The 25,039-nt window shown below is 59.2% G+C and overlaps 1 protein-coding gene across 1 annotated transcript in view; it reads left to right on the top strand.

Moving 5' to 3' along the window:
- Positions 1–24,480, top strand: part of LAMC3 (laminin subunit gamma 3) — a 55,965-nt gene extending 31,485 nt beyond the window's left edge. Inside the window, exons 10-28 of the mRNA XM_059410523.1 lie at positions 167–359; positions 516–631; positions 3,541–3,759; positions 5,319–5,507; positions 7,575–7,820; positions 8,620–8,773; positions 9,462–9,604; positions 10,091–10,269; positions 11,574–11,715; positions 13,162–13,364; positions 13,954–14,030; positions 14,466–14,600; positions 15,689–15,836; positions 16,776–16,925; positions 17,095–17,197; positions 19,543–19,742; positions 20,265–20,411; positions 20,503–20,602; positions 22,957–24,480. Of these exons, the coding sequence (XP_059266506.1) occupies positions 167–359; positions 516–631; positions 3,541–3,759; positions 5,319–5,507; positions 7,575–7,820; positions 8,620–8,773; positions 9,462–9,604; positions 10,091–10,269; positions 11,574–11,715; positions 13,162–13,364; positions 13,954–14,030; positions 14,466–14,600; positions 15,689–15,836; positions 16,776–16,925; positions 17,095–17,197; positions 19,543–19,742; positions 20,265–20,411; positions 20,503–20,602; positions 22,957–23,207 (3,095 nt within the window). The 3' untranslated portion in view covers positions 23,208–24,480. The remainder of the gene's footprint in view (positions 1–166; positions 360–515; positions 632–3,540; positions 3,760–5,318; positions 5,508–7,574; positions 7,821–8,619; positions 8,774–9,461; positions 9,605–10,090; positions 10,270–11,573; positions 11,716–13,161; positions 13,365–13,953; positions 14,031–14,465; positions 14,601–15,688; positions 15,837–16,775; positions 16,926–17,094; positions 17,198–19,542; positions 19,743–20,264; positions 20,412–20,502; positions 20,603–22,956) is intronic.
- The last annotated feature ends 559 nt before the right edge of the window (positions 24,481–25,039 follow it).

The raw sequence follows: 25,039 nt of genomic DNA, 5'->3' as shown, positions 1-25,039 counted from the left end.
GGGGGCGGCCAGCCTCAGCGTCTCCTGTCTAGGGAGCCTTTGGCTTTCTCCCTGCTGTCGCTTTATCTTGTCTGAATATTTAATTGTCAATAAAATCAATACCCCGTAGACACAATCTTTAAAATCAAGCTAATTAAATGAAGACAAGCCTTCCTCTCGTCTTCAGAGAAGTTCCTGGGAGACCAGCGGTTCAGCTATGGACAGCCGCTCACACTGACCTTCCGGGTCCCTCCTGGGGGCTCCCCGCCCCCCATGCAGCTGAGGCTGGAAGGGGCGGGCCTGGCTCTGACTCTGCAGCACTCCGGCCTCTCCAGGCCCCCAGACTCCAGCCAGCCCAGGGAGGTGCGGCTCAGGTTCAGGTAAGTGTCCTGGTGTGTCCTGAGAGGCGGGGGATGGGCAGTCAGGGTGGCCCCTGAGGTCTGGGCGCACTTGGGTCCTCCTGTGGTCCGGGGGCTCCCACCCTCTCCACCCCTACCCCCAGCCTTGGCTTCCGGTTTGATCCGCGCCCCTGCCAGGTTGCAGGAGACCTCCGAGGACGCGGACCCTCCGCTGCCCCCTTTCCACTTCCAGCGGCTGCTCGCCAATCTGACGGCTCTGCGCATCCGGGCCGGCGGCGGCCCAGGCCCTTCCGGTCAGTAATGATAAGGACCGCCCCCCCACCCCGTCCCCAGAACCAGCCGGCCCGGGGCTCCTTGGTGCCTGGCCTTGCCGAGTCCCCACGGCAGACAGTTACCAACCCCCGTTTTACCACAAAGACATCTGAAGGTCAGAGGAGTCGGACGCTCACCCAAGGTCATGGAACTGGGAAGGGACCGGAGGGTGGACTCCGAGGTCAGAGGCAGGGGCTGGACAGGTGAGGGGCCCGAGGGCGGACAGCTCCAGGAGACAGACGTGTATGGTCACAAAGCAGCCAAGAACCGTTGGGTGTCATCAGGCCATGGCCGAGGTCACCACTGCCAGAAGGCGGGGCCTCCGAGGGGCTTCTGTGGGTGCTGGGCTGGGGGGAGGCGGGGTGCAGGTGAGGAGCCCTGAGTTGGCGCCTCCTGCTGGTCGTTGGTGGTATCGCATCTAAGCCGTCCTGGGAGCCGATCTGCCTTCTGAACCTTCTCGGAGTGGGGGCTGGGTCAGGACCCAGCTTCCAGGGGGATTTCTCGCCCTGCTCACCTGGTGATCGTCCTGATGGTCCTCTGATGTCCTGGCTCCTCCCTCTCTCTTTAATGTACTCTCTCTCCCCCCCCCCCCCCCCCCCCCAGCCTGCACCCATACCTGTATGGGCCTAGACTGGACATCTCCAGTACCCCCGTTTAGAAGAGGTGTCTCACATGAAACACCTCTTTCCCGAGCAGAAGGGAAACTTGGACAGATTATAACCTAGACACAACTTTCTGAAGCCCATGTAGTATCCTGATTGTGATCTACAGAGCAAATAAAAAGAAAGTAAGTGACATATGAAAGTGATCATTGATTTCCGAAGGGTTAGAGCTCAGACGACCACACTGGGTGACAGAAGGAGGTAATCAGAGTTTCCCCCACTGCCGGGGACGAATAAGTGTGCGTGCCAGAGAAACCGAAGCCCGGGAGCTGTTTGCATGCCTGGCGAGCAGGGAAATTCTGACACGGGGGTGTGTGTGGTTGGCGGGAGAATAAAAACCAGGGTCAGGGTCGGCCGTCCCCAGGCGGACTTACTTGTGCTTCTGTTCACAATAGAGTTGGGGGGCGCCTGGGTGGCTCCGTCGTTAAGCGTCTGCCTTCAGCTCGTCATGATCCCAGGGTTCTGGGATCAAGCCCTGCATTGGGCTCCCTGCTCGGCAGGAAGCCTGCTTCTCCCTCTCCCACTCCCCCTGCTTGTGTTCCCTCTCTTGCTGTGTCTCTCTTTTTGTCAAATGAATAAATAAAATGGAGTCGGGGTCTGGGCTCACGTGTTTGCAGAGGGGCCTCCCGGCCCCTTTCGGAACCCAGCCAGACCTTTGAGGGTCACGGGGGTGGGGGGGCTTCTCCTCATGTCAGTTGTCTGATAGCCCTGGTCCTCCTATCCCCTTCCTTGTGACAACTACAATAGCCACAGATTTGCTTCTAGGGGGGTGACGGGCTCCTTTTGGGAAACTTTGACTTCCAGGGCCCCTTCTAGCCCAGGCTTGGGGTGTAACCCGGCTCCTCCTGCCTCAGCTCCCTTGTTCCTTTCAGAGCCTCATCCTCACCATCCTTGCCCTCACTCCCCAAAACCTCCCTGCTCCCCAGGTCACCGTGCTGGGCCTCCTTATAGGAATTCATTTCTGCCACTCAGCCTTCAGTAATCAGATGTTCACAGAACACCGACTTGGGCCAGGCCCATGCTGGGTGCAAGGGCAAACCGAAGAGGCAGGTGGATATAGCGATCATCTCTCCCCACTGAAACCCAGCCCCAGACCTCCTCTTCCCACTGAGGACGTTCTGGGCCATCTCTCTCCGTGCTCTTGCTTTTTTCAGCTAACGGTATGTCCTGGTGGCCATGGCTTGTCTTACACGTAGAAAAGACTGTCCTGCCGCTCCGTATAGTTCTATGGTATCGATGCTCCGCAGAGTTCAACCTCCCCCCATCCCTAGACATCGAAGAGGGCTCTGGTTTTCAGTATGCGCACAGCACGGCAGAGGACAGGGAAGAGCTCCATGGAAAGGTCTTTGTCTCCTTGTGCAAGTCTGTCTTGTGGCATCGATTCCTCAAAAGGGAAATGTTCTGTCTTAGGTCAAAGAGGGCCCATTTTCAGTTTTGATATCCACTGCCAGATTTTCCTGCAGAGAGGGCGGCACCCACCTATGTTCCCAGGGCACGTGCCCACCCTCCTCCCCTGTCTACCCGCTCTGGTCCTTCTCCAATGTTGGTGGATCATTGTTGTTAGATTTTGCCCCAAGATTGTAGTTGTTTTCTTGGGGGAAGGTTGGTCTTATGGGGCTCTCCTGCTTCACTAGAAACCTAACCACCTAATATCATCCTAGATCCCTGACATGAGTTCCCCACACCATCTCCCCCTGTCGCTGATCTTTATTTTTGTGAAAGATCTTATTCATTTTGAGAGAGAGCGAGCATGAGCAGGGGGGAGCCGCAGAAGGAGAGGGAGAAGCGGACTCACTGAGTGTGGGGCCCGATGTGGGGCTCACGGGGCTCGATCCCAGGACCCCAAGATCATGACCTGAGCGGAAGTCAGATGCCTCGCTGGCTGAGCCACCAGGCTCCCCTCCTGTCATTGATCTTCGATGCTTACCAAGCTGAGAGTCAGGAATGGTATCCTGGTCGTTTGAATTTACATATCTTTAATAACCTGTGAGAATGAACGTCTTTCATCACATTCCCAGCCATCTCCATTTTTTGCTCTGAAAATCACCTTATTTTTCCTTTGTCCTTTTTCTTTCTTCTTCTTCTTCTTTTTTTAATTGCAATTGACTCATAGACTGCCTTTCTGTATGTGGGTCAGTAACCCTCTGCCTATTACGCATGTGAACAGGAAGGTCTTATCAGGGAAACATGTGCCTACAATCCTCTTCCTCTCCATCGTCCTTCTGCAGGCCAGGTGTTCCTGACCGAGGTCCGGCTCACATCCGCCCAGCGGGGGCTCTCCCCGCCAGCCTCGTGGGTGGAGACCTGCTCATGTCCCAAGGGGTACACAGGCCAGTTCTGTGAGTCCTGTGCTCCAGGGCACAAGAGGGAGACCCCCCTGGGGGGTCCCTATACCGACTGTGTCCCCTGCACCTGCAACCAGCATGGCACCTGTGACCCCCACACAGGTGAGTCCCGGCACCCCATCCACAGGGCCCTGGGGCGACTCCCGGCACAGCCGACGACCTGATCAGGGTCCCCTCTGTGCATACACGAGCCATCACCAAGAGCAGGACTCACTAGACGGTGTCATCAGGGTCCTCCACGTCCTGGGACCTCTCTATACCGGTCCCGTCTTACAGGGGAGGTCCCAGGGCGCAGGGAGGCTGCTCGGCAGGTACGTGGCAGAGCTGCTCCTGCCACAGGTTCACTGCCAGAGCCGCACCTGTAGGAGGAAGCTCGAGGGAGCCCTCGACCAAGGTCGCCAGGCAGGAGGTGCTGGATGGGGGTCTCCACACGCAGGGCCGCTCACTCCGGAAGTGGGAGGGTCTGTGCTCTGATGCCGTCCTGGAGCAGGTGAAGGGGGTGGGGGGTCTCTGAGAAGGGAAATGATTGTGCCGGAGCCGACAAAGGACCGCAGCCTGGGAATCGGCAGCCGAGCGAGCGGGGACAGGCACGTGCCGCATGCGAGGGGCGTCCTCCCCTCGTTTGCCGTGGCAGGAATCACCGAGCCCCGGTGAGGCCCCCCATCCTGCCCTGCACTGCTCCAGGCAGCCCCTGCCGAGGAGCATGGCACGGCCGGTCTGTCACCCCTCAGAGCCCTTGGCCGCACCCTGACCTGCTGCCCTATGTGGGCGAGTCCTCACCTGGCTGACGGGCAGAGCAGCCACTGCGGCTCCCACTGGACAGAGAGAGGAGTGAGCGCTTGGGTCTGGGCCAAGGCAGAGCCCCCAGAGAGCAGCGCGGCCGTGATGGCGCCCCCAGATTGTCCATCCTGACTTCCCTCTGTGCCCCACTGCCCCCTCCGCCCCCAGGGGCTGCTGGGCCTCCTGGAAGTGGGGGTCTTGCATCACTGGGCCCCTCTCAGCCAGACTCTCCCTCAGTCCCTGGCCGCCGAGCCTCCCTTCCCCAGGGCACAGGCTCTGAGCGGACGGCAGGTGCTGGAGCCGGGGCTTTGCACACCGCCCCCAGCATGACCAGCCAGGGGCAGGGGTCTGTTCCATGAGACCAGGCTGCCTCCAGGAACCTGCAGACCCCGTACGTGGGGACTGTCCTTGCAAACTCCTGTCAGGAACGGACTCCTGGGTCTGCGTCACTCTTGCTTTTGGCCCCCGAGGTTCAGAGAGCACAGAGGAAGGGCAGGGAAAGCACGTGTGCAGACGTGGGTGGGCCGTCTGTTGGTTTGCCGATAGGTGATGGAAGGCAGGATGCCACCGATCACAGCCCAGGTCACTCTGAGCCAGCGACTGTGCAGGGTGCTCTGGCTGTCCGTGGACGAAAACCCCCGAGGCCAGAGCCCCTGTTGTGTCCCCTTGAGGCAGCAGGTGTTAGATGGGTTTCCCAACTCCACATGGTTAGTAAGTGGTAGATTTTTTTCTCCCCAGGCTGTGCTGCCCCCGACTTAGAAGGTTACCACCCCAGTTCTGCTGGGGTTGTGCTCTGTGACCTCTGCCACCAAGACGCCCCTGTCTCTGGAGCCTTCTGGGCTCAGGTGGTCTCGTCAGGTGGTGCTTTTCTTGCCCCTCAGGGATCTGCCAGTGCGGCCATCACACCGAGGGCCCCTCCTGTGAGCGCTGCTTGCCAGGTTTCTATGGCAACCCCTTCGCAGGCCAGGCCGACGACTGCCAGCCCTGTCCGTGCCCCGGAGGGTCGGCCTGCACAGCCATCCCAGAGAGCAGCGAAGTGGTGTGTACCCACTGCCCCCTGGGCCAGAGAGGTGAGTGGCTCGCACCCTGGGGCCCTGCCTCTGTCCTGGGCTCCAGGAGTGGGGTCCTGGGTTCAGAGCGTGACGGATGGGGAGGGCCTAGCTTAGGAGTGGCAGGCCTGACCTCTGGGGCCGTGTCCAGGGCCCCAGGCTGCTGTGGGCTCCTAGCAGAACTGGAGTAATTAAGCATATCCAGGAGAGGTTTTGAAAATCCCTGTCTGAGCCCTGGCCCTACAGAGCCTGATCTGGTAGCTCGAGATGGGCCCTAAGAATCCACATGCATAACAGGGGCTCTGGCTAGTCTGACACACAGTGAAGGTAGAAAATCTCTGATTAAACTCTGAGCTTTTATTTTATTTATTTATTTATTTATTTGTCAGAGAGAGAGACAGAGAGCACAAGCAGGGGGAGCAGCAGGCAGAGGCAGACGGAGAAGCAGGCTCCCTGCTGAACAGGGACCTGACATGGGACTTGATCCCAGGAATCCCGGGATCATGACCTAAGCCGAAGGCAGATGCTTCACCAACTGAGCCCCCCAGGCACCCCAAACTTTCAGTTTTTAAAACTCGTTGCCAGGGCACCTGAGTGGCTCAGTGGGTTAAGCCGCTGCCTTCGGCTCAGGTCATGATCTCAGGATCCTGGGATCAAGTCCCGCATCGGGCTCTCACCTCAGCGGGGAGCCTGCTTCCCTCTCTCTCTCTGCCTGCCTCTCCGTCTACTTGTGATTTCTCTCTGTCAAATAAATAAATAAATCTTTAAAAAAAAAACAACTCATTGCCAGATGTCCTGTGAGGCAGAAGGTTCCCCAGCGCCTGCTCCAGGACCCGGGGCCACCCTTGACAACTGATTCTTTTTAACAGCTCTTTTGAGATATTGTCTATGTACCTGACAGTTCACCCACTCTAAGTAGACAACTCAGCGGTTGGTGTTTTCTTTTTGTATATCCCATTAATAATGTTTTAAATTACGGCAAAAAAAGGTATAACACAAAGTCTCCGTTCAGCCACACGCGAGCGTACGGTTCGGCGGCGTGAAGCACATGCCCGGCTGCCCTGCCGTCCCCACCGTCCGTCCCCAGAACTAATTCATCTTCCCAGAGACTCTGTCCCCATTAAGCAGCCCCCCACCGCCTCCTCCAGCCCACTCCCGCCCCCCTCCCGTAGGCACGGGTCCTACATCCTGTCTCTCTGCATTTGACCCTTCCAGGGACCTCACGTGAGTGGAACCCTCCAGTGTTTGTCCTTCTGTGTCCGGCTTGTGTTGACATAATGTTGCCGAGGTTCTCAGACATCTCATTGCGTGTGTGGTGACTGTGGCTGCCTCGGGACAGCCCATCACGTCTGTCCCATCAAAGGCCAGCCTTGCTGGGGAGCACTCTGGAAGCAGCTCCCTACAGCCAGCTACAGAGTGGGGGGGGGGGGGGCAAGGGGGGGGCCCCCGACCCGACAGAGCCAGGTCCTCCCTGGGGACCCCCCACCCCCCCCCCCCCCCTCGGGGTGCGCCCCCCCCCCCCCCCCCCCCCCCCACTCTGCAGACGTGATGGCAGCCGTCTCAGTGGGTGTGGACAGTTCGAGACGTTGGTCTGGCCCAGGCTGAGATGTGCCCAAGGAAGGATTTTGGGGGAGCGAGGCGCTGCTGTGCATGGAGGGATCAGCCCCCTGGGAGGGTGCCCCGGTGGGCGCCAACCCCCGCCTTTACCACACCGACAGTCCTGCGGGCCTTGCTGAGGAAGAGGGTGGTGGCCGTGAGGCTGAGGAGGGTGACGACAGGGACTGGGTGGTGACACCCCCTCCGCTGGGCACTTGGCTTGGGCTGGGAGTTGAACACTTAGCCTCACCAAGCCCTCAGACGTGGCTGGCCTTATCGTCCCCGCTTTGCAGACGAGGAGCCCGAGTTCAGAGAGACCCCAGGGCTGGTCTAAGACACACAGCCAGCTGATGGCTGAGCTGGGCCCTGGCCCTGGGACTGTGCTCTGCTGCACAGGGAAACCTGACAGATGCCCACCCTCCCCGCCTGGGGACCCCGCAGCCTCGTGCCTCGGGCTGGCTCCTCCACACACAGCCTCCCCCCTCCCCCCAGGGCGACGCTGTGAGATCTGTGATGATGGCTACTTTGGGGATCCTCTGGGGCTCTCTGGGGCTCCCCAGCCCTGCCAGCGGTGCCAGTGCAGTGGGAACGTAGACCCCAACGCTGTGGGCAATTGCGACCCCCTGTCTGGCCACTGTCTACGTTGCCTGCACCACACGACCGGGGCCCACTGCGAACGCTGCCAGGACGGCTTCTATGGGAACGCCCTCGCCCCTCGGCCGGCAGACAGATGCATACGTGAGCACCCATGCCCCGCCCTGCGGGGGACCCCCTCCACCACACCCAGCCCGCAGCTCTGGGGGGCTGTGCAGCCTCAGGCAGATTCCTCACCTTCTCTGTCCCCTTGCCTGGAAGGTGAAGGCTTTGCTCTCCTCCAAGGTCAGGGACTCTTTCAGCCTCGTTCTAATCAAGGCCAATCCTGCGATTTTTTTCGTTTGTTCTTTGCCTTGGTAATTTCGTACTTATCTCAAGCCCTACGGTTAGTGCCTACTACTGTCCTCGGTGGCGGGCAGCACCCCTCATGTCAGTGCCGCCCCTGGGCTCCATCAGGCTCTCCCTCTCCCCTTAGCACTCAGCCCCCGTCCCGCTCAGAGGGCCACAGGGTGCCTTGGCCAGTGGAAGGCCTCCGGAAGTGCTGGCGGGAGAATCTGGGCGTTGCCCCCAAACTTACTTGCTCCAGAGCCCTTTCTCCGGGCTCTGTGGAGCCCAGGAGAGACGGGTCAAGAGACCCAGAACAGTGGGCACATGGGTCCACCCGTGACTCCCTGCCAGGTCTCTGGCCTTCTCTCCAGCCGACTGGGGTTCAGAGCAGGCTCAGAAGAGCCATGTGTCACGTGATGATTCTAGACTTTCTCTCCAAAGACATAGGAAATAGGATGAGAGTTGAGCACAGGCCTAGAGTCTTTTTCCAGACAAAGCTTAGGATCCTGGGTTGAATGTGAGTCATCCCCGTGGGGTCCCCATCTTCTCCTGGACCCCCAGAGTTTGAGCCGATGATCTGGTGATTCCCCAACACCGTTTCTGCTTCCGTCCCCAGCCTGCGACTGCCACCCCGAGGGCTCCGTCAGTGAGCAGAGAACCTGTGACCCAGTGACCGGCCAGTGCCCCTGCCTGCCTCATGTGATGGGAAGGGACTGCGGCCGCTGCAGCCCTGGCTTCTACGACCTCCAGGCCGGGAGGGGCTGCCGTCGGTGGGTGGGGTGAGGCGGGGAGGGCCCTTCCCTTGGCTGTGTCTCCAGGATGGGAGAAGCCAGGGAGCCCCCAGAGGGAAGATGGGTGTGGAATGTGTCATCCAGGCCCCCTGCCAGGAACACTGTGCCCTGCCCCCTAGGGGGACAAAGGAACGGTCCCTTGAGGGGTCAGACTCGTGGCCCTGCCAGCCCAGGATGCAGGCCAAGCGCAGCCCTGAGGGACATCTGGGTGGGCAGGGGGCCGGTTTGGTCTCTGATTCCCTGCTCAGTGACACCATCCCTCCATGACCTTTTTGGCCAGAGCGGCACCTTAATGTCTTTAGGGAACAGTGAAGGGCCCCAGGAAAACGTCCAGTGCAACAAACAGGCTTCTCCCTTGCAAGACTTCTCAGAGCCTTTAATATGCTAATTGCATTGTGACTTTCCAACACAGGGGTATATATAATCTGCAAGATTTATAGGTCCCCATAGCCCTTTTGGGGGGAAAGGGGTAGCATTTTTGTGAGACTGTGCTTCCCAGGACACAGCTGGGGGTAAGCTGTTGGACGTGTAGCCACCTGGCAATGGAGCCTTGCCAGCAGAGGGTGTGATCCCAGGGCTCCTCGCCTGCTGTGGCCAGTGGAGGCTGGGTGGGGAGCGGCCCAGAGCTGGTCTCCCATTCAGGCTCCTTCCCCCTTCCCTATCCTAGCTGCACGTGTCATCCGCTGGGCGCCCAGGAGGACCGCTGCCACTCCAAGACTGGGCAGTGCCCGTGTCGCCCGGGCGTTGAGGGCCAGGCCTGCGACAGATGCCAACTAGGTTTCTTTGGCTTCTCCATCAAGGGCTGCCGAGGTGAGGAGGCTGGCTGTGTGCCGGCCGCCCGGAGGGTGGGGCCTTGAGGTTTCTGAACAGAAGAGCCACTGGGACGCCAGCCATGTGGCCAGGGAAGGAAAGATCGGCTACTTTCCTGTAGAAAGGCCTGTCTTCTAAGAGCAGCCATACGTACAGGGAGTGAGAGAGTATAGGAACCCAAACTCTAACCCCAGGATTCACTGCTCAGTTGCCGTGTTGGGGCCATCTAGTTCCCTCTCTGGGCCCCCGCACCCCTCCCTGCACAGCTGGGCTGCCCGGTCGTTCCTAAACATGGCGGCTTCGCAGACCCAGGAACCCTGACGTAAGTCAGTCACCACCTCTGACATTCCGACTCAGTCTTCCGGGAAGGACCCAGGAGTGTGGTTGAGCTGGACCTGGGGTTTCCGGAGTGGCCAGGCGTGAGGCTGCAGGGAACGTGGAGGTCCCAGTCAGGGGTGGGGGTGCCATCCACCCCGGTTCCCTCAGCCTGCAGGTGCTCCCCGTTGGGCGCCGCCTCGGCCCAGTGCCACAAGAACGGCACGTGCGTGTGCAAGCCTGGCTTCGTGGGCTACAAGTGTGACCGCTGTCAGGACAACTTCTTCCTTACGGCCGGTGGCACACGCTGTGAGGAGTGCCCGTCCTGCTACGCCCTGGTGAAGGAGGAGGTGAGCCCACCCTACCTTCCATCACCTCACACCCCCCCATGAGTGCCCGCTCTGTGCTGGGCACCAGAACGGCCCGCTCAGCCCTGGCTCTCAGGCCTTCTGGGGCCACTAGTCACCTCCCGCCTGCGCCTCCCCAGCCATCGGGCCGATGTCAGCCCCGCTCCCCCCTCCCGTCTGCCCATCGCTGGCTTCTGAGCAGACAGAGGAGCGCCTCGTACCCGCTGTCCTTCCCGAGCACCCGCACCCACACCCACGTCTCACCCTTTCTCAAGTTCTGCGGGGATGAGACAGTAGAAGGCCCTTTGTGGGGAGGGTCAGGAGGAGGGCCATGCCCGTTCTGGGGCACAAGTAGAATGTTGAGCAGGGAGCTGGTGTGGTGCGGGGGTCAAGAGCGTGAGCTCTGGGGTTCCCCTACCCGGCCCCATTCGTTATTCCCGTTAACAGGTAACAGGTTTGGTAAGTTTGGGTGTCTCTCCTATTCCACAGTGGACATAGGCCTGCAGCCCTTTCCCTGACTGGGGAGGCCAGCCGACAGAATGAAGGTGCTCTAGAAAGACGCAATGATGGGCGCCGAGCATGAGCGGCCCCCGGGCAGTGCCTGGGCCAGTCCCTGCAAACCCAGGGATGTGTCTGCGGGAAAACGGGCGAATAGTCACACCAAACAAACAAGGGTGGCAAACAGCCTTGTTCAGAACAGTTTTGCTTCCCAATGAGTTTAGAATTTTGTTTTTTTAACCTGGATTTTGCCATCAAATAGGGAATGGAAAGACGTAGGGTTTTTCAGAGCATTCTGGACTTTTGGAATCAAAGAGAGGGCTTGGATCTGGCATCCCCTGGCCCTTGGGGCCGTTACAGGGTGAACGTGAGCAAGTGTGTGGCTGGCAGGTGCCCTGTAAATACAGTTATTGTTCGTGTGACTAAAAGAACAGTGCTAAGGGACACTGCATGGCACACTCACTCGGCCAACAGGTATCCAGGTGCACCTTCTCTGTGACAATACAGCAGGACAGACAGATTCTCCTGGGGCTTCCCTTCCCATCCCTCTCTAAGTGGAACAAGGATGTGGTCCACTGAACCAGCGGGTGCGGCAGGTGCCGTGGGCGTGAGAAGGGAAGGGACCACTAGGAGGAGGGGTGGGCAAGGCTGGTTCTCCAAGATCTGCTGCATCCTCAGCTTTGATGCCCAGGACAAGATGGGAGAAGCCAACTGCTAGCCAGGGAAGGCCAGGCAGAAGCCAGGGGGACACGTCCAGCACGACTTCAGGCAGCTGGCCTCACACACCCTTCTTTTCCTCACTCCTCCAGGCTGCCAAGCTGAAGGCCAGGCTGACCCTGATGGAGGGGTGGCTGCAGGGGTCTGACTGTGGCCAGCCCTGGGAACCACTGCACATTCTGCAGGGAGAGGCCCCACGGGGGGACGTCTACCAGGGTCACCACCTGCTGCAAGGTACAGTGAGAGAGAAGAGCGGGAGGCGGCGGGCTGGCTGGCTGGCCAGACACACCCCACTAGCCCTTTGGTCTGCTCTCACGATGCTTCAGAAGCTCTTGGCTTGGCCCTAGAAGAAGTCACTTTCTAGGAGTGCCTGTCTGTCCTCCCCACCTGCATGGGCTCCTCCCATGACAGTCTTGTCTCTCCTGGATCTTTCCTTCACTGTCCCCCACCCAGTTCTACTCTGTAACCTTAAGAATACTAGTCTCTGAGGAGAGCATCTAGCCCCAGCCGCACCCAGAGCACAGGCACAGTGAGGACAGGGCTGGAGTCATTCACGGGTTCACGGTGCAACAAATGACCACTGAAGTGCTGTCCCGGGTGCTGAACAGGTGGCCTGTTGCTGTCTTGCCTGTTGGCCATTTTGCTCATTCCCCAGCATAGAAAACCAGTGTATGGGGGCGGAAGGGGAAGCTGTTATTAGAGCCAGGTGGAATCTGGCCTCCGGACACTGTGATCTGGGGAAGCTTGACAGTGAATTGATTCTTCTGTGTAATTTTATGTTCATAAGCACCTGTGCTCATCTCGCAGCCAGGCATAGGTAAGCTGAGCACCTGTTAGCAACACTCATTATCAGAATAGGGAGCTTCCAGGGGTGCCTGGGTGGCTCAGTGGGTTAGACAAAAGCGTCTGCCTTTGTTCAGCTCAGGTCATGATCCCAGGGTCCTGGGATCGAGCCCCGCATCGGGCTCTCTGCTCAGCGGGGAGCCTGCTTCCTCCTCTCTCTGCCTGCTTTTCTGTGATCTCCATCTGTCAAATAAATAAATAAAATCTTTTTAAAAAGAAAAAAAAAAGAATAGGGAGCTTCCAGATGCTCTGGGTTAAAAGATCCATACTTAGGGTGCCCGGGGGACTCAGTTGGTTAAGCATCTGTCTTCGGTTCAGAGTCCCGGGATCAAGTCCTGCATCGGGCTTACTGCTCAGTGGGGCGTCTGCTTCTCCCTCTGACCCTCTCCTCACTATGCTCTCTCTCTCTCTCTCCCTCTCTCTATCTCTCTCTCTCTCAAATTAATAAAATCTTTTTTTAAAAAGCCCATACTGAGCCACACTGCAGATCACAGAGCTGACTCGAGGCAGGTGTGTTTCTGCGGTCTCAGATTTGGGAATTGCTTGTTGTGACTCTAACCCGTCTGGATTCCTTCCAGCCCCTCCACTGTACTGACTTCCGGTGTCAGCACCGGAAGCACTGGGCTGTGACTGGCCTCTGCTGGGCCTCAGCCTTTGCATCTGTAAAATGGCGAGGCTCTTGCCGTGGAACTGGCTGGTGGTGCTCAGGTCCGGTGATAGAGCTCAGCTGTGCCAGGCAGAGTGCAAGGCACAGACGGGGGGTTCCCCCGAGGGTGAGCGTTTGATCGAGAAATTTCAATTGCTCCGTGACCCCTGGGCTTTGTGGGCTTCATGCAGGAGCCCGGGAGGCCTTCCTGGAGCAGGTGACTGGCCTCGAGGGTGCGGTGAAGGCTGCGCGGGAACAGCTGTGGGCGCTGAGCAGTGCCCGCTGTGCCCAGGCCCAGGCAGAGAAGACCTGCATCCAGCTGGCAGAGCTTGACGCAGCACTGGAGTCCTCAGAAGAAGAGATTGTGCAGGCGGCCATCATCCTCAAATCTCTGGTACCCCAGGGGCCCCTCCTCACTACCCGCCTCGGGCTCCCCTGGCAATTGATCTGGTGGCCCCTGGTGTGCCTTTTTGGAGAGGCTCAGTTTCCTCACCCGCAGAATGGGTGTCACGCAGTACCCCTTGTGCTGACTCAGTGGGATCACGTCCGCATAGACAAGGGCACGTTCCACGTGGACAGTGAATGCCCATTGAATGAGGACTGGGCGGCATTACTGCCGTTGCCACGTTCTGGGGCTCTGCTTGCCGGATGCTGACTTGGAGGCTTTATGTAGCATTTTTTAAAAAAAGATTTTATTTATTTATTTGACAGAGATCACAAGTAGGCAGAGAGGCAGGCGGGGGGGGGTGCTCAGAGTCAGGCTCCCTGCTGAGCAGAGAGCCGATGGGGGCTCCACCCCAGGACCCTGGGATCATGACCTGAGCCGAAGGCAGAGGCTTTAACCCACTGAGCCACCCAGGCGCCCCTTTATGTAGCATTTGTAAAGTAACTGGCACAGTCTGGTTCTCCCAGTAATTTAACTGAACGAGGCCCTTGCCTTTCAGGGATGGCCCTCAGTTTCTCCTCTCTCTCTCACTTTAAAGGTGATTCCTCAGGAAGGGTCCAGCCAGTCCACCACCTGGAGCCCCCTGGCCACAGAGGCCCGTGCCCTCGCCATGAGGTAAGCCCCCAAGTCCCAGGAGCCTGGTCCTGAAGGGAGCCCCGCCCTTTTCCTGGAGGTTCTGGGGTCAGGGTCAGCCTGAGAGGTGTCCCCCTGCCCGGATTCAGAGCCAGATTGTGCTGCTCACCCTCTCCTGTGACGGCTTTATTAGGGCGCCCGTATCATCATTGTCCAAACTGAGACTTCACATGCGACGAAAGGCCTGACAGATCACTGTGCAAGACAATGGGCAGATTCCGTGTGACAGGAGCAGGGCCGTGGGCCCCTGCCCATCAGCCTTTGCTGTGTCAGGCGGAGGGAGGGGTGGAGCCTGGCGCTTGGGGCCGGACTCTGTTTGGGACGGTGGGAGGCCCACATGGTGGGAGCGGTGGGTTCGGTCCCAGGTCCCCTTCTCTGTGAGCTGTTGCTGAAGGTCAGGTGGACGTTTCCTTACAGCCACAGGGACACCACTGCCAGGATTGAAGCCATTGCTCTGAGGGCCCTGGTCGCCTCCAACACCAGCTATGCACTTCTCTGGAGTCTGCTGGAGGGCAGGGTGGCCTCAGAGGCCCAGCAGCACCTGGAGGACAGGTGAGGCCTCCCCGGTGTGGGTAGAAGCTTGAACTGGCCTCCTCCAGCGGCCAGATCCTGGCTGGAGGCTGCTGGTCCAGAGCTGGCTTCCTTCCCGAGTCCTGATGTTCTTTGGGTGGGGGTGGGGGAGATTCTGAGGTCTTGGGCTCACTGGGTGGTGAGTTACAGGAGCCCTCTTGGGCCTGGGGTGCAGCTCAGCCTCTAGAGAGAAGGGATGAGGGCATCTCTCTTTCTCACCCCTGCATCATCCCCAGCCCCATTCCCGACCCCCACCCTCCTCCCGGCAGCTCCTCTCAGACACCAGCTTCCTGCTTGGCCTCTGCTTCTCTGCCATGGGTGACCCTCTTATGTCTTCTGTAGTGGAGGGTCAGGAGAGACACAGCAAGGTCTCAAAAGTCTCAAGTTGACTTCCTAGATGAGAGAATCCAGTTGGCCCACCTCCAGTCAGATGACCCACCCCCAGTCCCCTGGCATGACTAGGGTGAAATCACATGACCCCCTCCCGGGGCAGGAGTGGGGGCAGGGGCTGTCTGAGAAGTGGGGAGAGATGAGAGGTAGCCAGAAGTCCCTGCCCCGGCAGTGTCCATGGCAGAGCTGGGTGGGGAGGGGGTGATCAGCTGGGTGGGACAGGGAGCTGTTCTAGGTGGTTGACTACACCCCCTTGGAGCCCAAGGAGCCCCAGAGCTCTCCGTGCATCTGGAGAGTGCTTGCCCAAGGTCACCCGAGGGCACAGCAGATCCAAGACCAGGGCCTGGGCTTCTGTCCCTTCCCCAGCACCAGGCGCTTTCCACTTAGTGATTCAGCCAGAGGCTTCCAGCATTTGCAAAGCAGATGACTGGAGAGTGGAAACCAGGGGCAAGCCCCTTCAGAAAAGAGTGCTCGAATTGAATGAATGAAGAAACAAGAATGAGCTGCCTCTCCTGCCTTTTCCATTCATCCGAGAGCTGCTGGGTAGCGGCCAGTTTCTGAGGCCAGCTGCTGAGTTCTGACATTGAAGAGGGCTCCAGTCGGGGACTGGGGAGACAGCCATGGGGCAGAATGGCCCTGTGCCCTCTGCTCTGTGAGCCACCTCAGCTGTCTGCTTTCAGGTACCAAGAGGTCCAGGCGGCCCAGAAGGCGCTGGGCAGAGCTGTGGCACAGGCGCTGCCCGAAGCGGAGAGGGCACTGGCCGCCATGCAGCGAGTCCGTGCAGATGCCGCCCTGGGCCGGGCCTCGCCAGCCGCCTCCTCAGCACTGGTCAGCCCCGCCGGCTGCCCCGGAGCTCAGCCTGGGGTGGGGGTGGGAGAAGGCGGTGGCTGGGAAGCCGGTGCATCCCAGGCCTGGGCAGATGATGTGGCTTATTTTTAACTAGATGGCAGTCAATTAAAACGAGCTGATCCACCTCCGTGGCTTGGCCGAGCGCCTGCCTGGCTCCGAGTAAGCGCTGGGCCAGGCTTTGTTGTGGGTTGTGATGACAATAGTGAGACCAGGCGTCTTCTCCGTGATGGCATTAGCAAAGGCAGCAGACAGACGTGGGATCAAATCCCAGCTCCGCTGCTCCAGATCTGTGACCTTGGCCAAGGATGTCCCCCACTCCCCAACCCGTACTTCGGTTAGGTCCTCTGTCCGCTAGGGCTCGCCCCTTCGGTTATCTGAGGGCTGCGTCTACGGTGCTGGGAGAGGATTCATGAGTCGTGGGCAAGGTGGCCCTAGTACTTGTCGGCCCCCTGGGGAAACCCGCTCCATCACATCTGCCTAGTAATCCTGAAATCCCAGAACTTGGAACCTGCCCTTTAAGGAAGAGACTGAGCTTCTACAGATATATTTGGGGCAAAACCTAATGGGCCTGAGGCTGCTTATTTGTGCTCAGAACCCACACAGTTCTGCTTCTCTCAGGCCAGGAGGATTCTGAATATGGAGGTACATCCGGCCCCAGGGTTTCCGCTGAGACTGTGGGCCTGGGGAAGGAAATGCAGGTCAGGGAGGCCTACTAGTAACTAGTAACTAGTAACTAGTAGAGCTAGTAGAGCTGCAATAGAGACAGGTTCCCCCACCTGGTGGCCCCCACCCCCAGCCCCTCTGCTTCTCGGGTCCTGTCCCCAACATTCCTGCTCCCCAGGCACCTCTCACCCACTAGGGGTTCTGCCCCTCAGACCTTCCTGCCAGGCCCTGCCTGAGCTCACCATCTCCCTGCAGCCTCAGAAGTCCCAGGCGGGGGCCCTGAGCCAGAAGGTGCAGGCCCTGGAGGAGACGGTCGCATCCAGAGAGCGCCGGGTCACTGAGGCGGCCCAGACTCTCCAGGCCACCGCCCGGGCCGTGCTGCGCAAGATCGAGCCCTTCACACAGGTGGGCTCCTATCCTTTGAGGCAGGCATCCGGGGGGCTGTCCCGAGGGTGTCCTGGAGTCGGGGGGGGGGGGGGGGGGGGGAAGGGCCAAGACCAGAAATCGTCACTGCCGACCCTCCAGTGCCTCCCGCCTGCAGCGCCGCCTGCCAAGCCTCTCTCTTCTCCCTCAGCTCCGCCAGGAGGCCAGAGACGCCCTGACCCAGGCTTCCTCATCCGTCCAGGCAGCCACAGTGACTGTCACAGGAGCCAGGACCCTGCTGGCCGACCTGGAAGGTACGCATGCCTTGCCGAGCCTGAGGCTTCTTGAGGCACAAATGCCTGTGACCACCACCCGGACTTCTGCCTCAGCCAGGCCGGTGTGGCCCTGGGGACAAGAGGGGGGCAGAAGTCTGGTTGTGGGGACATAAGTCAAAGATCCCGTTCCCTGCCCCACCCCAGCCAGGACCTCTCCCGTGGCCACTGGTCTTGCCCTCACACGCCGCTCTCTGGCATCTCGCCTACATGGCCATCAGCCCACACCCGTGAGGGCCGAGAGGATCTGATGCCCTCAGCCGTCTGCACCTGGTCTAGTCTGCTCTGACCGGGGTCCTGTCACCTGGTACAAACACCTACCACGTCCGGGGCTCAGCTGGGGCCACGGGGAAGGAGACAGACTTCTCTTGAGAAAGGGGTATGGTTGATGCCAGTCCAGGTCTCCTCGAGCTCTAGGAAAATGAAGCTGAGTGGCCCCATTTTATAGATGTGTAGACCAAGGAAAGGGATTGACGACTGTCCCTGGGTCAGAGGTGCGCTGAAGAGAAGCTGTCCAGTGTTAGGGTTCTCCAGCTCCCTGTCCCCCTCCAGAGAGAAGCCCCCTCACCCTTTATCTATGGCTCCGCCCAGTGAACTAGGTAAGGCAGGAACACAGGCAGACCCAGAGGCCCCTTGGGGTTTGAGACTGGGAGTCAGGCTCTGCGTTCCCCTCAGCTCCGAGGACTTCCTCCCCAACTCCATCACTGCCGCTGAGAGATGTGGCTCCAGCCTCGGCCTCCTGCCCCCTGAGGCAGAGGGCGAGCTGGCCGGTGCTTCCGGTTCTCTAGGTTTCTCTGTGGTGGGAGGCCTGGCCACCCACTGACCGGGGACTTCCAATGGGGGCCGTGGCCATGAGTACTTGCCTCTGAGTTGCGTTCAGTAAATTCTGTGATGGAATATTAGGACTAGATGGAATATAATAGGACTTCTGGGAATAGGCATATAATTAGGACTAGATGGAATATTAGGACTTCTGAACATTAAAATCTTAAGGCTTATTAAAGCCACCTGCTGCAGCCCCCTCGGCGGGCAGGGGGCTCCTCCGCCCTCTGCTTCCCTACTTCCAGCAACATGTGCTCACCAGCCCACGAGCTATCGCCTTCTCGCTGGGGGACGTACTGCGTGGAAATCTGCCTCCTTGGTGCAGTACCTCCGTCCACGTGAGGACTCATCTCAAACTGCTAACCCTGGGCTAATGTCCCCATTCCTACCCCTTTTCAGAGACACCCGCTCTCACCACCAGTCGGTCTGTGCTCAGTGGATATTTAGAATGAAAGGAAAATTCATTGAATATGGTACAGCTTTCCCCAAGGGGGTGGCCTTGGGGCCTTTAGCCCAAGACCACCAGTCGGTTTGTGTTCAGATAAGTTTAGGAAATGTTGCTACTGTAGTGCCCTCCCGAGGCCATACAGTGCATACTTTATGATATTAAAGGTCCTGAGAAGTCCTGTAACAAAGAAACCTGGTTCTCTTTCTTTAAGTTTGACGTTTCCTCCTGATGTTTAGTAACACCCTGTGGAGTTAGCACTCCATGGAGTGCATTTTAAGAAACATCAACTTCATGTACGAGAAACTAAAGTAGATCTAATTTCTCTGTTATCTTCATGGAAAATTACATGACATTCTGCCTTCGATGGCTTGATTCATTTTAAAATCTAACTATTGTTAGAACTCCCAATTTCCCTTCAAATTTTATCTGAAAGAAAAGGAAAAAGTCTTTCTTCTTTACAGAGGGAAGCCACTTCTTATTAGGTAAAAAAACCTATGCAAATCATAATACTTCGCTTTTTGTCTTGGCTGCTAGGAAGCTCAGAGGTGAACAGAGCATTTAGTGCCTGAGATGTCATTATCCTAATTTTCTGGCCCTTCGCACTCCTCTCCTTCCCTCCTCATCCCCGCCCCCCCTCAGTTGCATATGGTCCTTGGTTTTTCACTTCAGTGGTCCAGTTGTTGACGTACCTGTCACTGTCACTATAAGCTGCTTTAAAGCCTTTTTAGACATAAGGGAGGTACAGAGAAAGAGCTGAATGGATTTTCTGGGTACTGAGGTGTGGCTCCCCATCCAGTCCCAACCCCAGCCCAGGTATCAGCCGTGTAATCTCATGATTTTTAACAAACACCACGATATAACATGAATCTTTAAATTCACTGAACAGTGCATGTTACTCATTCCTCGCTTGTTTCCCAAAAGAGCTTCCAGAGGTTTCCTGTAGATCTCCTGCCCTCAGCACCTCCCTCACATTGTCTGGGGACCACACGCAGTGGCTGCCTGGCAGGCTCTCAGGGCAGGGGCCACCCTCCTGACACTGCCTCCCTCGGGTTTGCAGGAATGAAGCGGCAGTTTCCGCAGCCCAGGGACCAGGCCGCGCTGGGGAGGAAGGCAGGTGTCGTCAGCGACAGGCTCCTCGTAGACTTGAAGAAGAAGACCAAGCAGGCGGAGAGGATGCTGGGAAACGCAGCGTCTGTCTCCTCCAGTGCCAAGAAGAAGGGCAGGGAAGCCGAGCTGTTGGCCAAGGACAGTGCTAAGGTCAGGGCCATGGGTGTGACGATGTCCCTGCCTTCTGGGCCTGTGGGAGGACGGTCCTGGAAGAAATGCCCCTTCTGTAGGTGAAACGGGGTCCCCACAGATCTGCCCCCATCCGCGTAGACCATGCTGAATGCTTCGCACTTACCGAGGGCTCAGGGGCCCCAGGCCAGTGACCCTGGTGATTCCTCAAGAAGTAGGTGTCACTGTTGTCACTGGCGTCCTGGGTGTGGACCCCGAGGCCCAGTCCGGGTGACCAGGACTCTCACCGACGTCTGTTTGGCTTTACTCCCCCAAACCTCTAAGCTCATTTTTTAATTGGGGCCAAAGTCCAGACTGTGCGTCCCTCTAGCCCGCCGCTGCCTCTGCGCGTGTCGCCCGCGTCCAGTCCGTGTTTGTGAAATGAACGAATGACCTGGGGCTCACACTGACGACTGCTCGGCATCACGGCCGTCGGTGCCCTTTCCTTCTGAAAGGACTCAGTGCGCTCACCCTCTCCCCGCTCTGCTGCTGCCCACCCCCCAGCTCGCCAAGGCCCTGCTCAGGGAGGGCAAGCAGGAGCACCGCCGGGCAGGCCGGCTCTCCAGCCAGACGCGGGCGATGTTCCGACAAGTCTCCCGGCAGGTGCTCACCTCGCAGGCCCGCAGACGGGAGCTGGAGGACGCAGGGCAGGTACGTGTGCCGAGACCCCCAACCCCCACTCCCGTTTCCTCCTGGCCCCCGAGCCAGCAGGGAGCCGGTCAAGCTTTCCCTCCCGCCCTAGATGGGTGCCAGGCTGAATTCCTTGGAACGGCAGATCCGAGAATCGCGTGCCTCCCTGGAGAGGGACGTCCAGGCCTTGTCGGAGCTGCTCTCCAGGCTGGGTAAGGAGACCCTTGGGTCCCTGGAGCACCCCCAGGAGCTTCTGTGAGGCCCAGTCCTAGAGAAGCTTTCCTCCTCACCCCCAGATAACCACGGTCCCCCCTCCTCAGCCACAAGCATTTGAAATAGCCCCAGGCTGTCCTGCAAGGTAGGGCTGATGTCACTGTGCCCCTCCAGGGGCCGCTAGTCTGGTGTTGCGGGGGTGGACGGGGGACACAGAAAACTCAGCAGACGAAACACCTGTGGGGACCACAGGAGCAGATGGGCTCTGTGTGGCTGAGGGTTTCAGAGGAGGAGAGAGAATGTCAGAGGAGCAAGGATGGCCTCGAGACTCAGATGTGGGTCTGGAATCAGACCAAGACTCAAGTCTGGTGCTTTCCCTTCCCTGGCTGTGGGACCTTGGGAAAACCACTGTGCCTCTCTGAGCCTCAGTTCCCTCATCTGTAAAATGAACGTAAGCACCAGCGTCATGTAAAAAGTGCTTGCCACCTGCGTGGAGAGAGCCGGTGAGCAGCAGCTCTCGGGGAGGAGCCTCAGGAAGGAGGCCTCTCAGATGAAGGGGAGAGCATCCCGCAAGGCCCGGAGGCCGCAGAGCAGGGCGGGGGAGGGGAGAGCACCCTGTAAGGCCCCGAGGCCGCAGAGCAGGGCGGGGGAGCGGAGGACAGTAGCCGTGCATTTTCCAAAACCGTGGTAACATGCATGCAACATAAAATTGGCCATTTTAACCATCTTCAGGCACACAGTTCAGAGGCATTGAGTACATTCACACGTGGCGCAGCTGTCCCTGCCATCTGTCTCCAGAACTTTCAAACCAAAACACCGTACCCATTAGACACAGACTCCCTATGCCCCAGCCCCTGGCGCCCCCACCTGGGACCTCTTTGGTCTCTGTGAACTTGACACTCCAGGGACCTCATGTCCCTGTGTCCTTCTGTGACTGGCTTCTGCCCCTTAGTGTCACGTCCTCAGGGTCACCTACATAACAGCACACATGTGGCCTCATTACTAATAAGGGGAAGAATCACCATGTTCCACGTCATGTTTGCATGCCAGGCCCTAAGCTTTGCATGCTCGTGATCTGGAATGCTCTGCTTGGGAGGCAAGGACCCGGATTCTCTTGTCGTCTTGTGGACAGGCAGTCTGAGGCACAGAGTTTAAGTGATGTGCCCGGGGCCCCATGGCCAGTCAGTGGGGAAACTGAGGTTTGCACACAGGTCTGACGGATTCGGGGTGCCCACTGGTAGCCACTGGTCTGTTCCTGACGCCAAGGACTCAGAGCACTGGCCGCATTGCTGTCCGGTGCTGTGCCTGAGTTGGGGGCGCAGGCGTGAGCAGCCCCCAGAGGGCCCTGCCTGGGGGCCCCCACAGTGCAGGTGGAGTGTGGCTACAAGCTGAACCTGCATCTCGAAGGCCAGGTAGTTGGGGCCTCCCCGTGGTTGGGGTCTTTGCTGGGAGCGGGATCTGCCCAGGCCAGCGGTGCTCAGCTTCCCGATGCCTCCTCCTGCCCACCGCCCCCCCCTGCCCTCAACTGCCTGCCCTCTGACCTCCACCTTCGTTGCCCAGGAAATTTGGGGGCTCAGGGGAGCTCTGGCCCCAGTGGGATCCTGTGGGATTAGAAGCCATTTAGAACTTACTTCCCCATCCCCAATGGCTGAACCTCATCTTCCTGTGAAATGTCACCCATAAATGAGAAGGTGACAAGGGCCAGACGGGGGAGACAGCCCGTGGATTCCATGCCACCACTACCACCACCAAGTTCAAGTGTGGGCACCGGGCCCCGCCTCCTTGTTTTAGCTTCCATGAGGCTCTGGGAAATACTGAACTCCAAGAAACAGAGTTAACCCATGCTGGGCCAGGAGGAGACCCCTGGTGCCTGCTTACAGGAGTCCGCAGCCCCTCCTGCCCCCTCCGCTTCCGCAGCTCTTATTCTAATGCCAGGGGCACTGCTTTTTACCCCAGTGGCCGTCCGCGTCTTGGCACAGGAGGCATCTTTAAATGCGTGTTCTCGGCAAATCGGCATGGAGCCGTGGGGACCTTGTGCCACACATGGCTTTGGGAAATGGGCTCAGGACCCACGCGGGGAGTTCTTTCTATCAATAACAGTAGTACCCACGACAAAAAGGAACCGTTGCCCAGTGCTGCCTAGGGGGAAAGTTCCAGAGTCTTCATGTGCACCCCCTGGGGTGCCCAAGACCAGACACACTGCCTTCTCTGTCCCTTGCTTTCCTGGCAGATCGTGGGCAGTCAGAATCCTGGAAGGTCTGGGCCTCCAGAGGTCTCGGGGGAGGGCCCTGAATGGACGCTGGGGCCTGCAGGAGAGCTGGTCTCTGCTGAGGCTGTCCGTGCCCCTCTGCAGGGTCGCTGGACACCCATCAGGCCCCAGCCCAGGCCCTGAACGAGACCCAATGGGCACTGGAGCGCCTGAGGCTGCAGCTGAGCCCGCCGGGGGCCCTGCAGGGGAAACTGAGGCTGCTGCAACAGGAGTCGGAGCAGCAGGAGCTGCAGATCCAGAGCTTCGAGAACGACCTCGCTGAGATCCGTGCCGACAAGCAGAACCTGGAGGCCATTCTGCATAGCCTGCCCCAGAGCTGTGCCAGCTGGCAGTGAGGGCCGCCCAGGACACCCCCCCACCACCAACACTGTGGCCCTGGCCGGGGCAGGCACATGCACCCCACAGGTGCAGCCCTGTAGACACACCTCCCCGGAGCCTGCAGCTGTGTGCCCACCCCAAAGGAATACTCATGTGGCCTTCCCAGTCCACAGCCACGCCCCCTCCATGCCTGCCAGAGTTCGTGTACGTACACAGTTCGCCCGGGCAGGCACTCCCAGGCCATGATGTGTACACATGCACACCCCAGTGTCAGGAACACATGCACACCTTGTGGGGACACGCCTGTGTGCACGAGGCACACACTTTCGCCAGTTCCTCTGTGCATGTACACGTTCTGCTCAGTCCACAGCCAGTTCCTGGGCACTAAGTCTGCCGTATGCCCTCTGGATGCTGGTGGGGGGAGGTATGTTGATTACCCTCTGGCACCACCACGCTCACTCTTGCTCCTGAAGGCAAGGACCTAAGCAGAGTTGGTGCCAGAGAGGCTGAGGGGGCCTCTGCAGGGGTCCAGGCTGGGCTGGGCAGGAGCCGCAGCCACTGGCCCCAGAGCGGCCCGATGTCCAGCAGCAGGTCATCCCAGGACACCTGTCCGTCGCCCACTCTGCACAGCTGAGGGACCAGGCAGACCAAGAGATAGAAGATCGTCGGCAGCAGTCTGGGGCAGGGGAGCTTGAGGCCCAGGGACCCCTAGGGCCAGGGTGTGGCCTCCTCAGCCCACCAGGAGGATGGCCCAGCCCTGCATGGTTATCACTGGTTTCCTGGAATGCTTGGTCTCGGGATCCTGGGAGTTGCCTGCCCCGGGCCCAGTGCTCCTTTCAGCTTGTGGCCTAGCCAGAGAGCTGAGCCTCAAGGGCCTTAGCAGGCCTGGGTCAGGGGGACTAGGGTGCTGGGGGAGCTCCCAAGACCCCTGTCAGCCTTTGGTTGACACTGGCCCTGAGGTCCTGTGGCCGCACTTGCCACCTGGGAGGTCCCTGCTGGGTGTGGCAGCCTGGCTGTGGCCCCAGTCTGTCATGCTGGGGAGCCCCCTGTGCTCAGGCCCCCTGCCAGGCTCTGCCAAGGATTCCTGGCATTTCCTCCCTGAGCTCCGCCCCATTCCCGGGGCCCTCTTCCCACCGACAACAGGCCCTGGGCCCCGGGACCCCGGACCCACGCTCCAGGAGCCCACCTCCCCTCCCGGGGCTCTTCCTCCTGCAGACAGAGGGGGCGGGGTGGACAGGCAGCAACATGGACCGGTTCTGTTTAATGTGAAAATAAAGGACCCCTTTACTAGCTGGGTGGCATGCTTGTGGTCATCTCCCGCTGGTTGGAAGCAGGGGCCCCGGCTGTGGGTGCGGACTCACTGTCCTGGCATGTGGGTGGAGGAATGCTCAGTGATCTCTTGGTCCACGTGCAGTAGCAGGAAGGTGGCAGAAGTGGAGCTCACTGGATTTGCCAGGGTCTTCCCGTGGGGGCTTGGCTGGGGTCCGGCGGCCACAGGCACCCGCTGTCCCACCTCTGCTCCGGGGGTTTTGTCAGGCAAAGCCTAGGAGAGCACGAGGGGCCCTTGGCTGGCCTCTGGTTCAGGCCGGAGACAGGGAAGCAGGACACGGTGAACTCAAAATCAAGTGTCCCCCCGCTCAGAAAGGGACACCAATGAGAAGAAGGAGGCCTTTGGGCCAGACCTTAAAGGGCGGGGAGTCAGAGGGAACATTCCAGGCAGGAGGGTGGGCAATAGCTCAGGGTTCACAGGGTGGGGGCCTGGCCAGCACAGATCACCCAGAAACCCAGGTTGTGTGGGTAGGATGGACTATGGAACGTGGGCAGTCTAAGCTCTTGGCCACAGAGTCTG

This window comes from Mustela nigripes, chromosome 9 (assembly GCF_022355385.1).
Source record: "Mustela nigripes isolate SB6536 chromosome 9, MUSNIG.SB6536, whole genome shotgun sequence".
In the NCBI taxonomy this organism is placed as follows: domain Eukaryota; kingdom Metazoa; phylum Chordata; class Mammalia; order Carnivora; family Mustelidae; genus Mustela; species Mustela nigripes.
The sequence above is the reverse complement of the archived record's forward strand: the minus strand, read 5'-3'. Positions and strand labels throughout refer to the sequence as shown.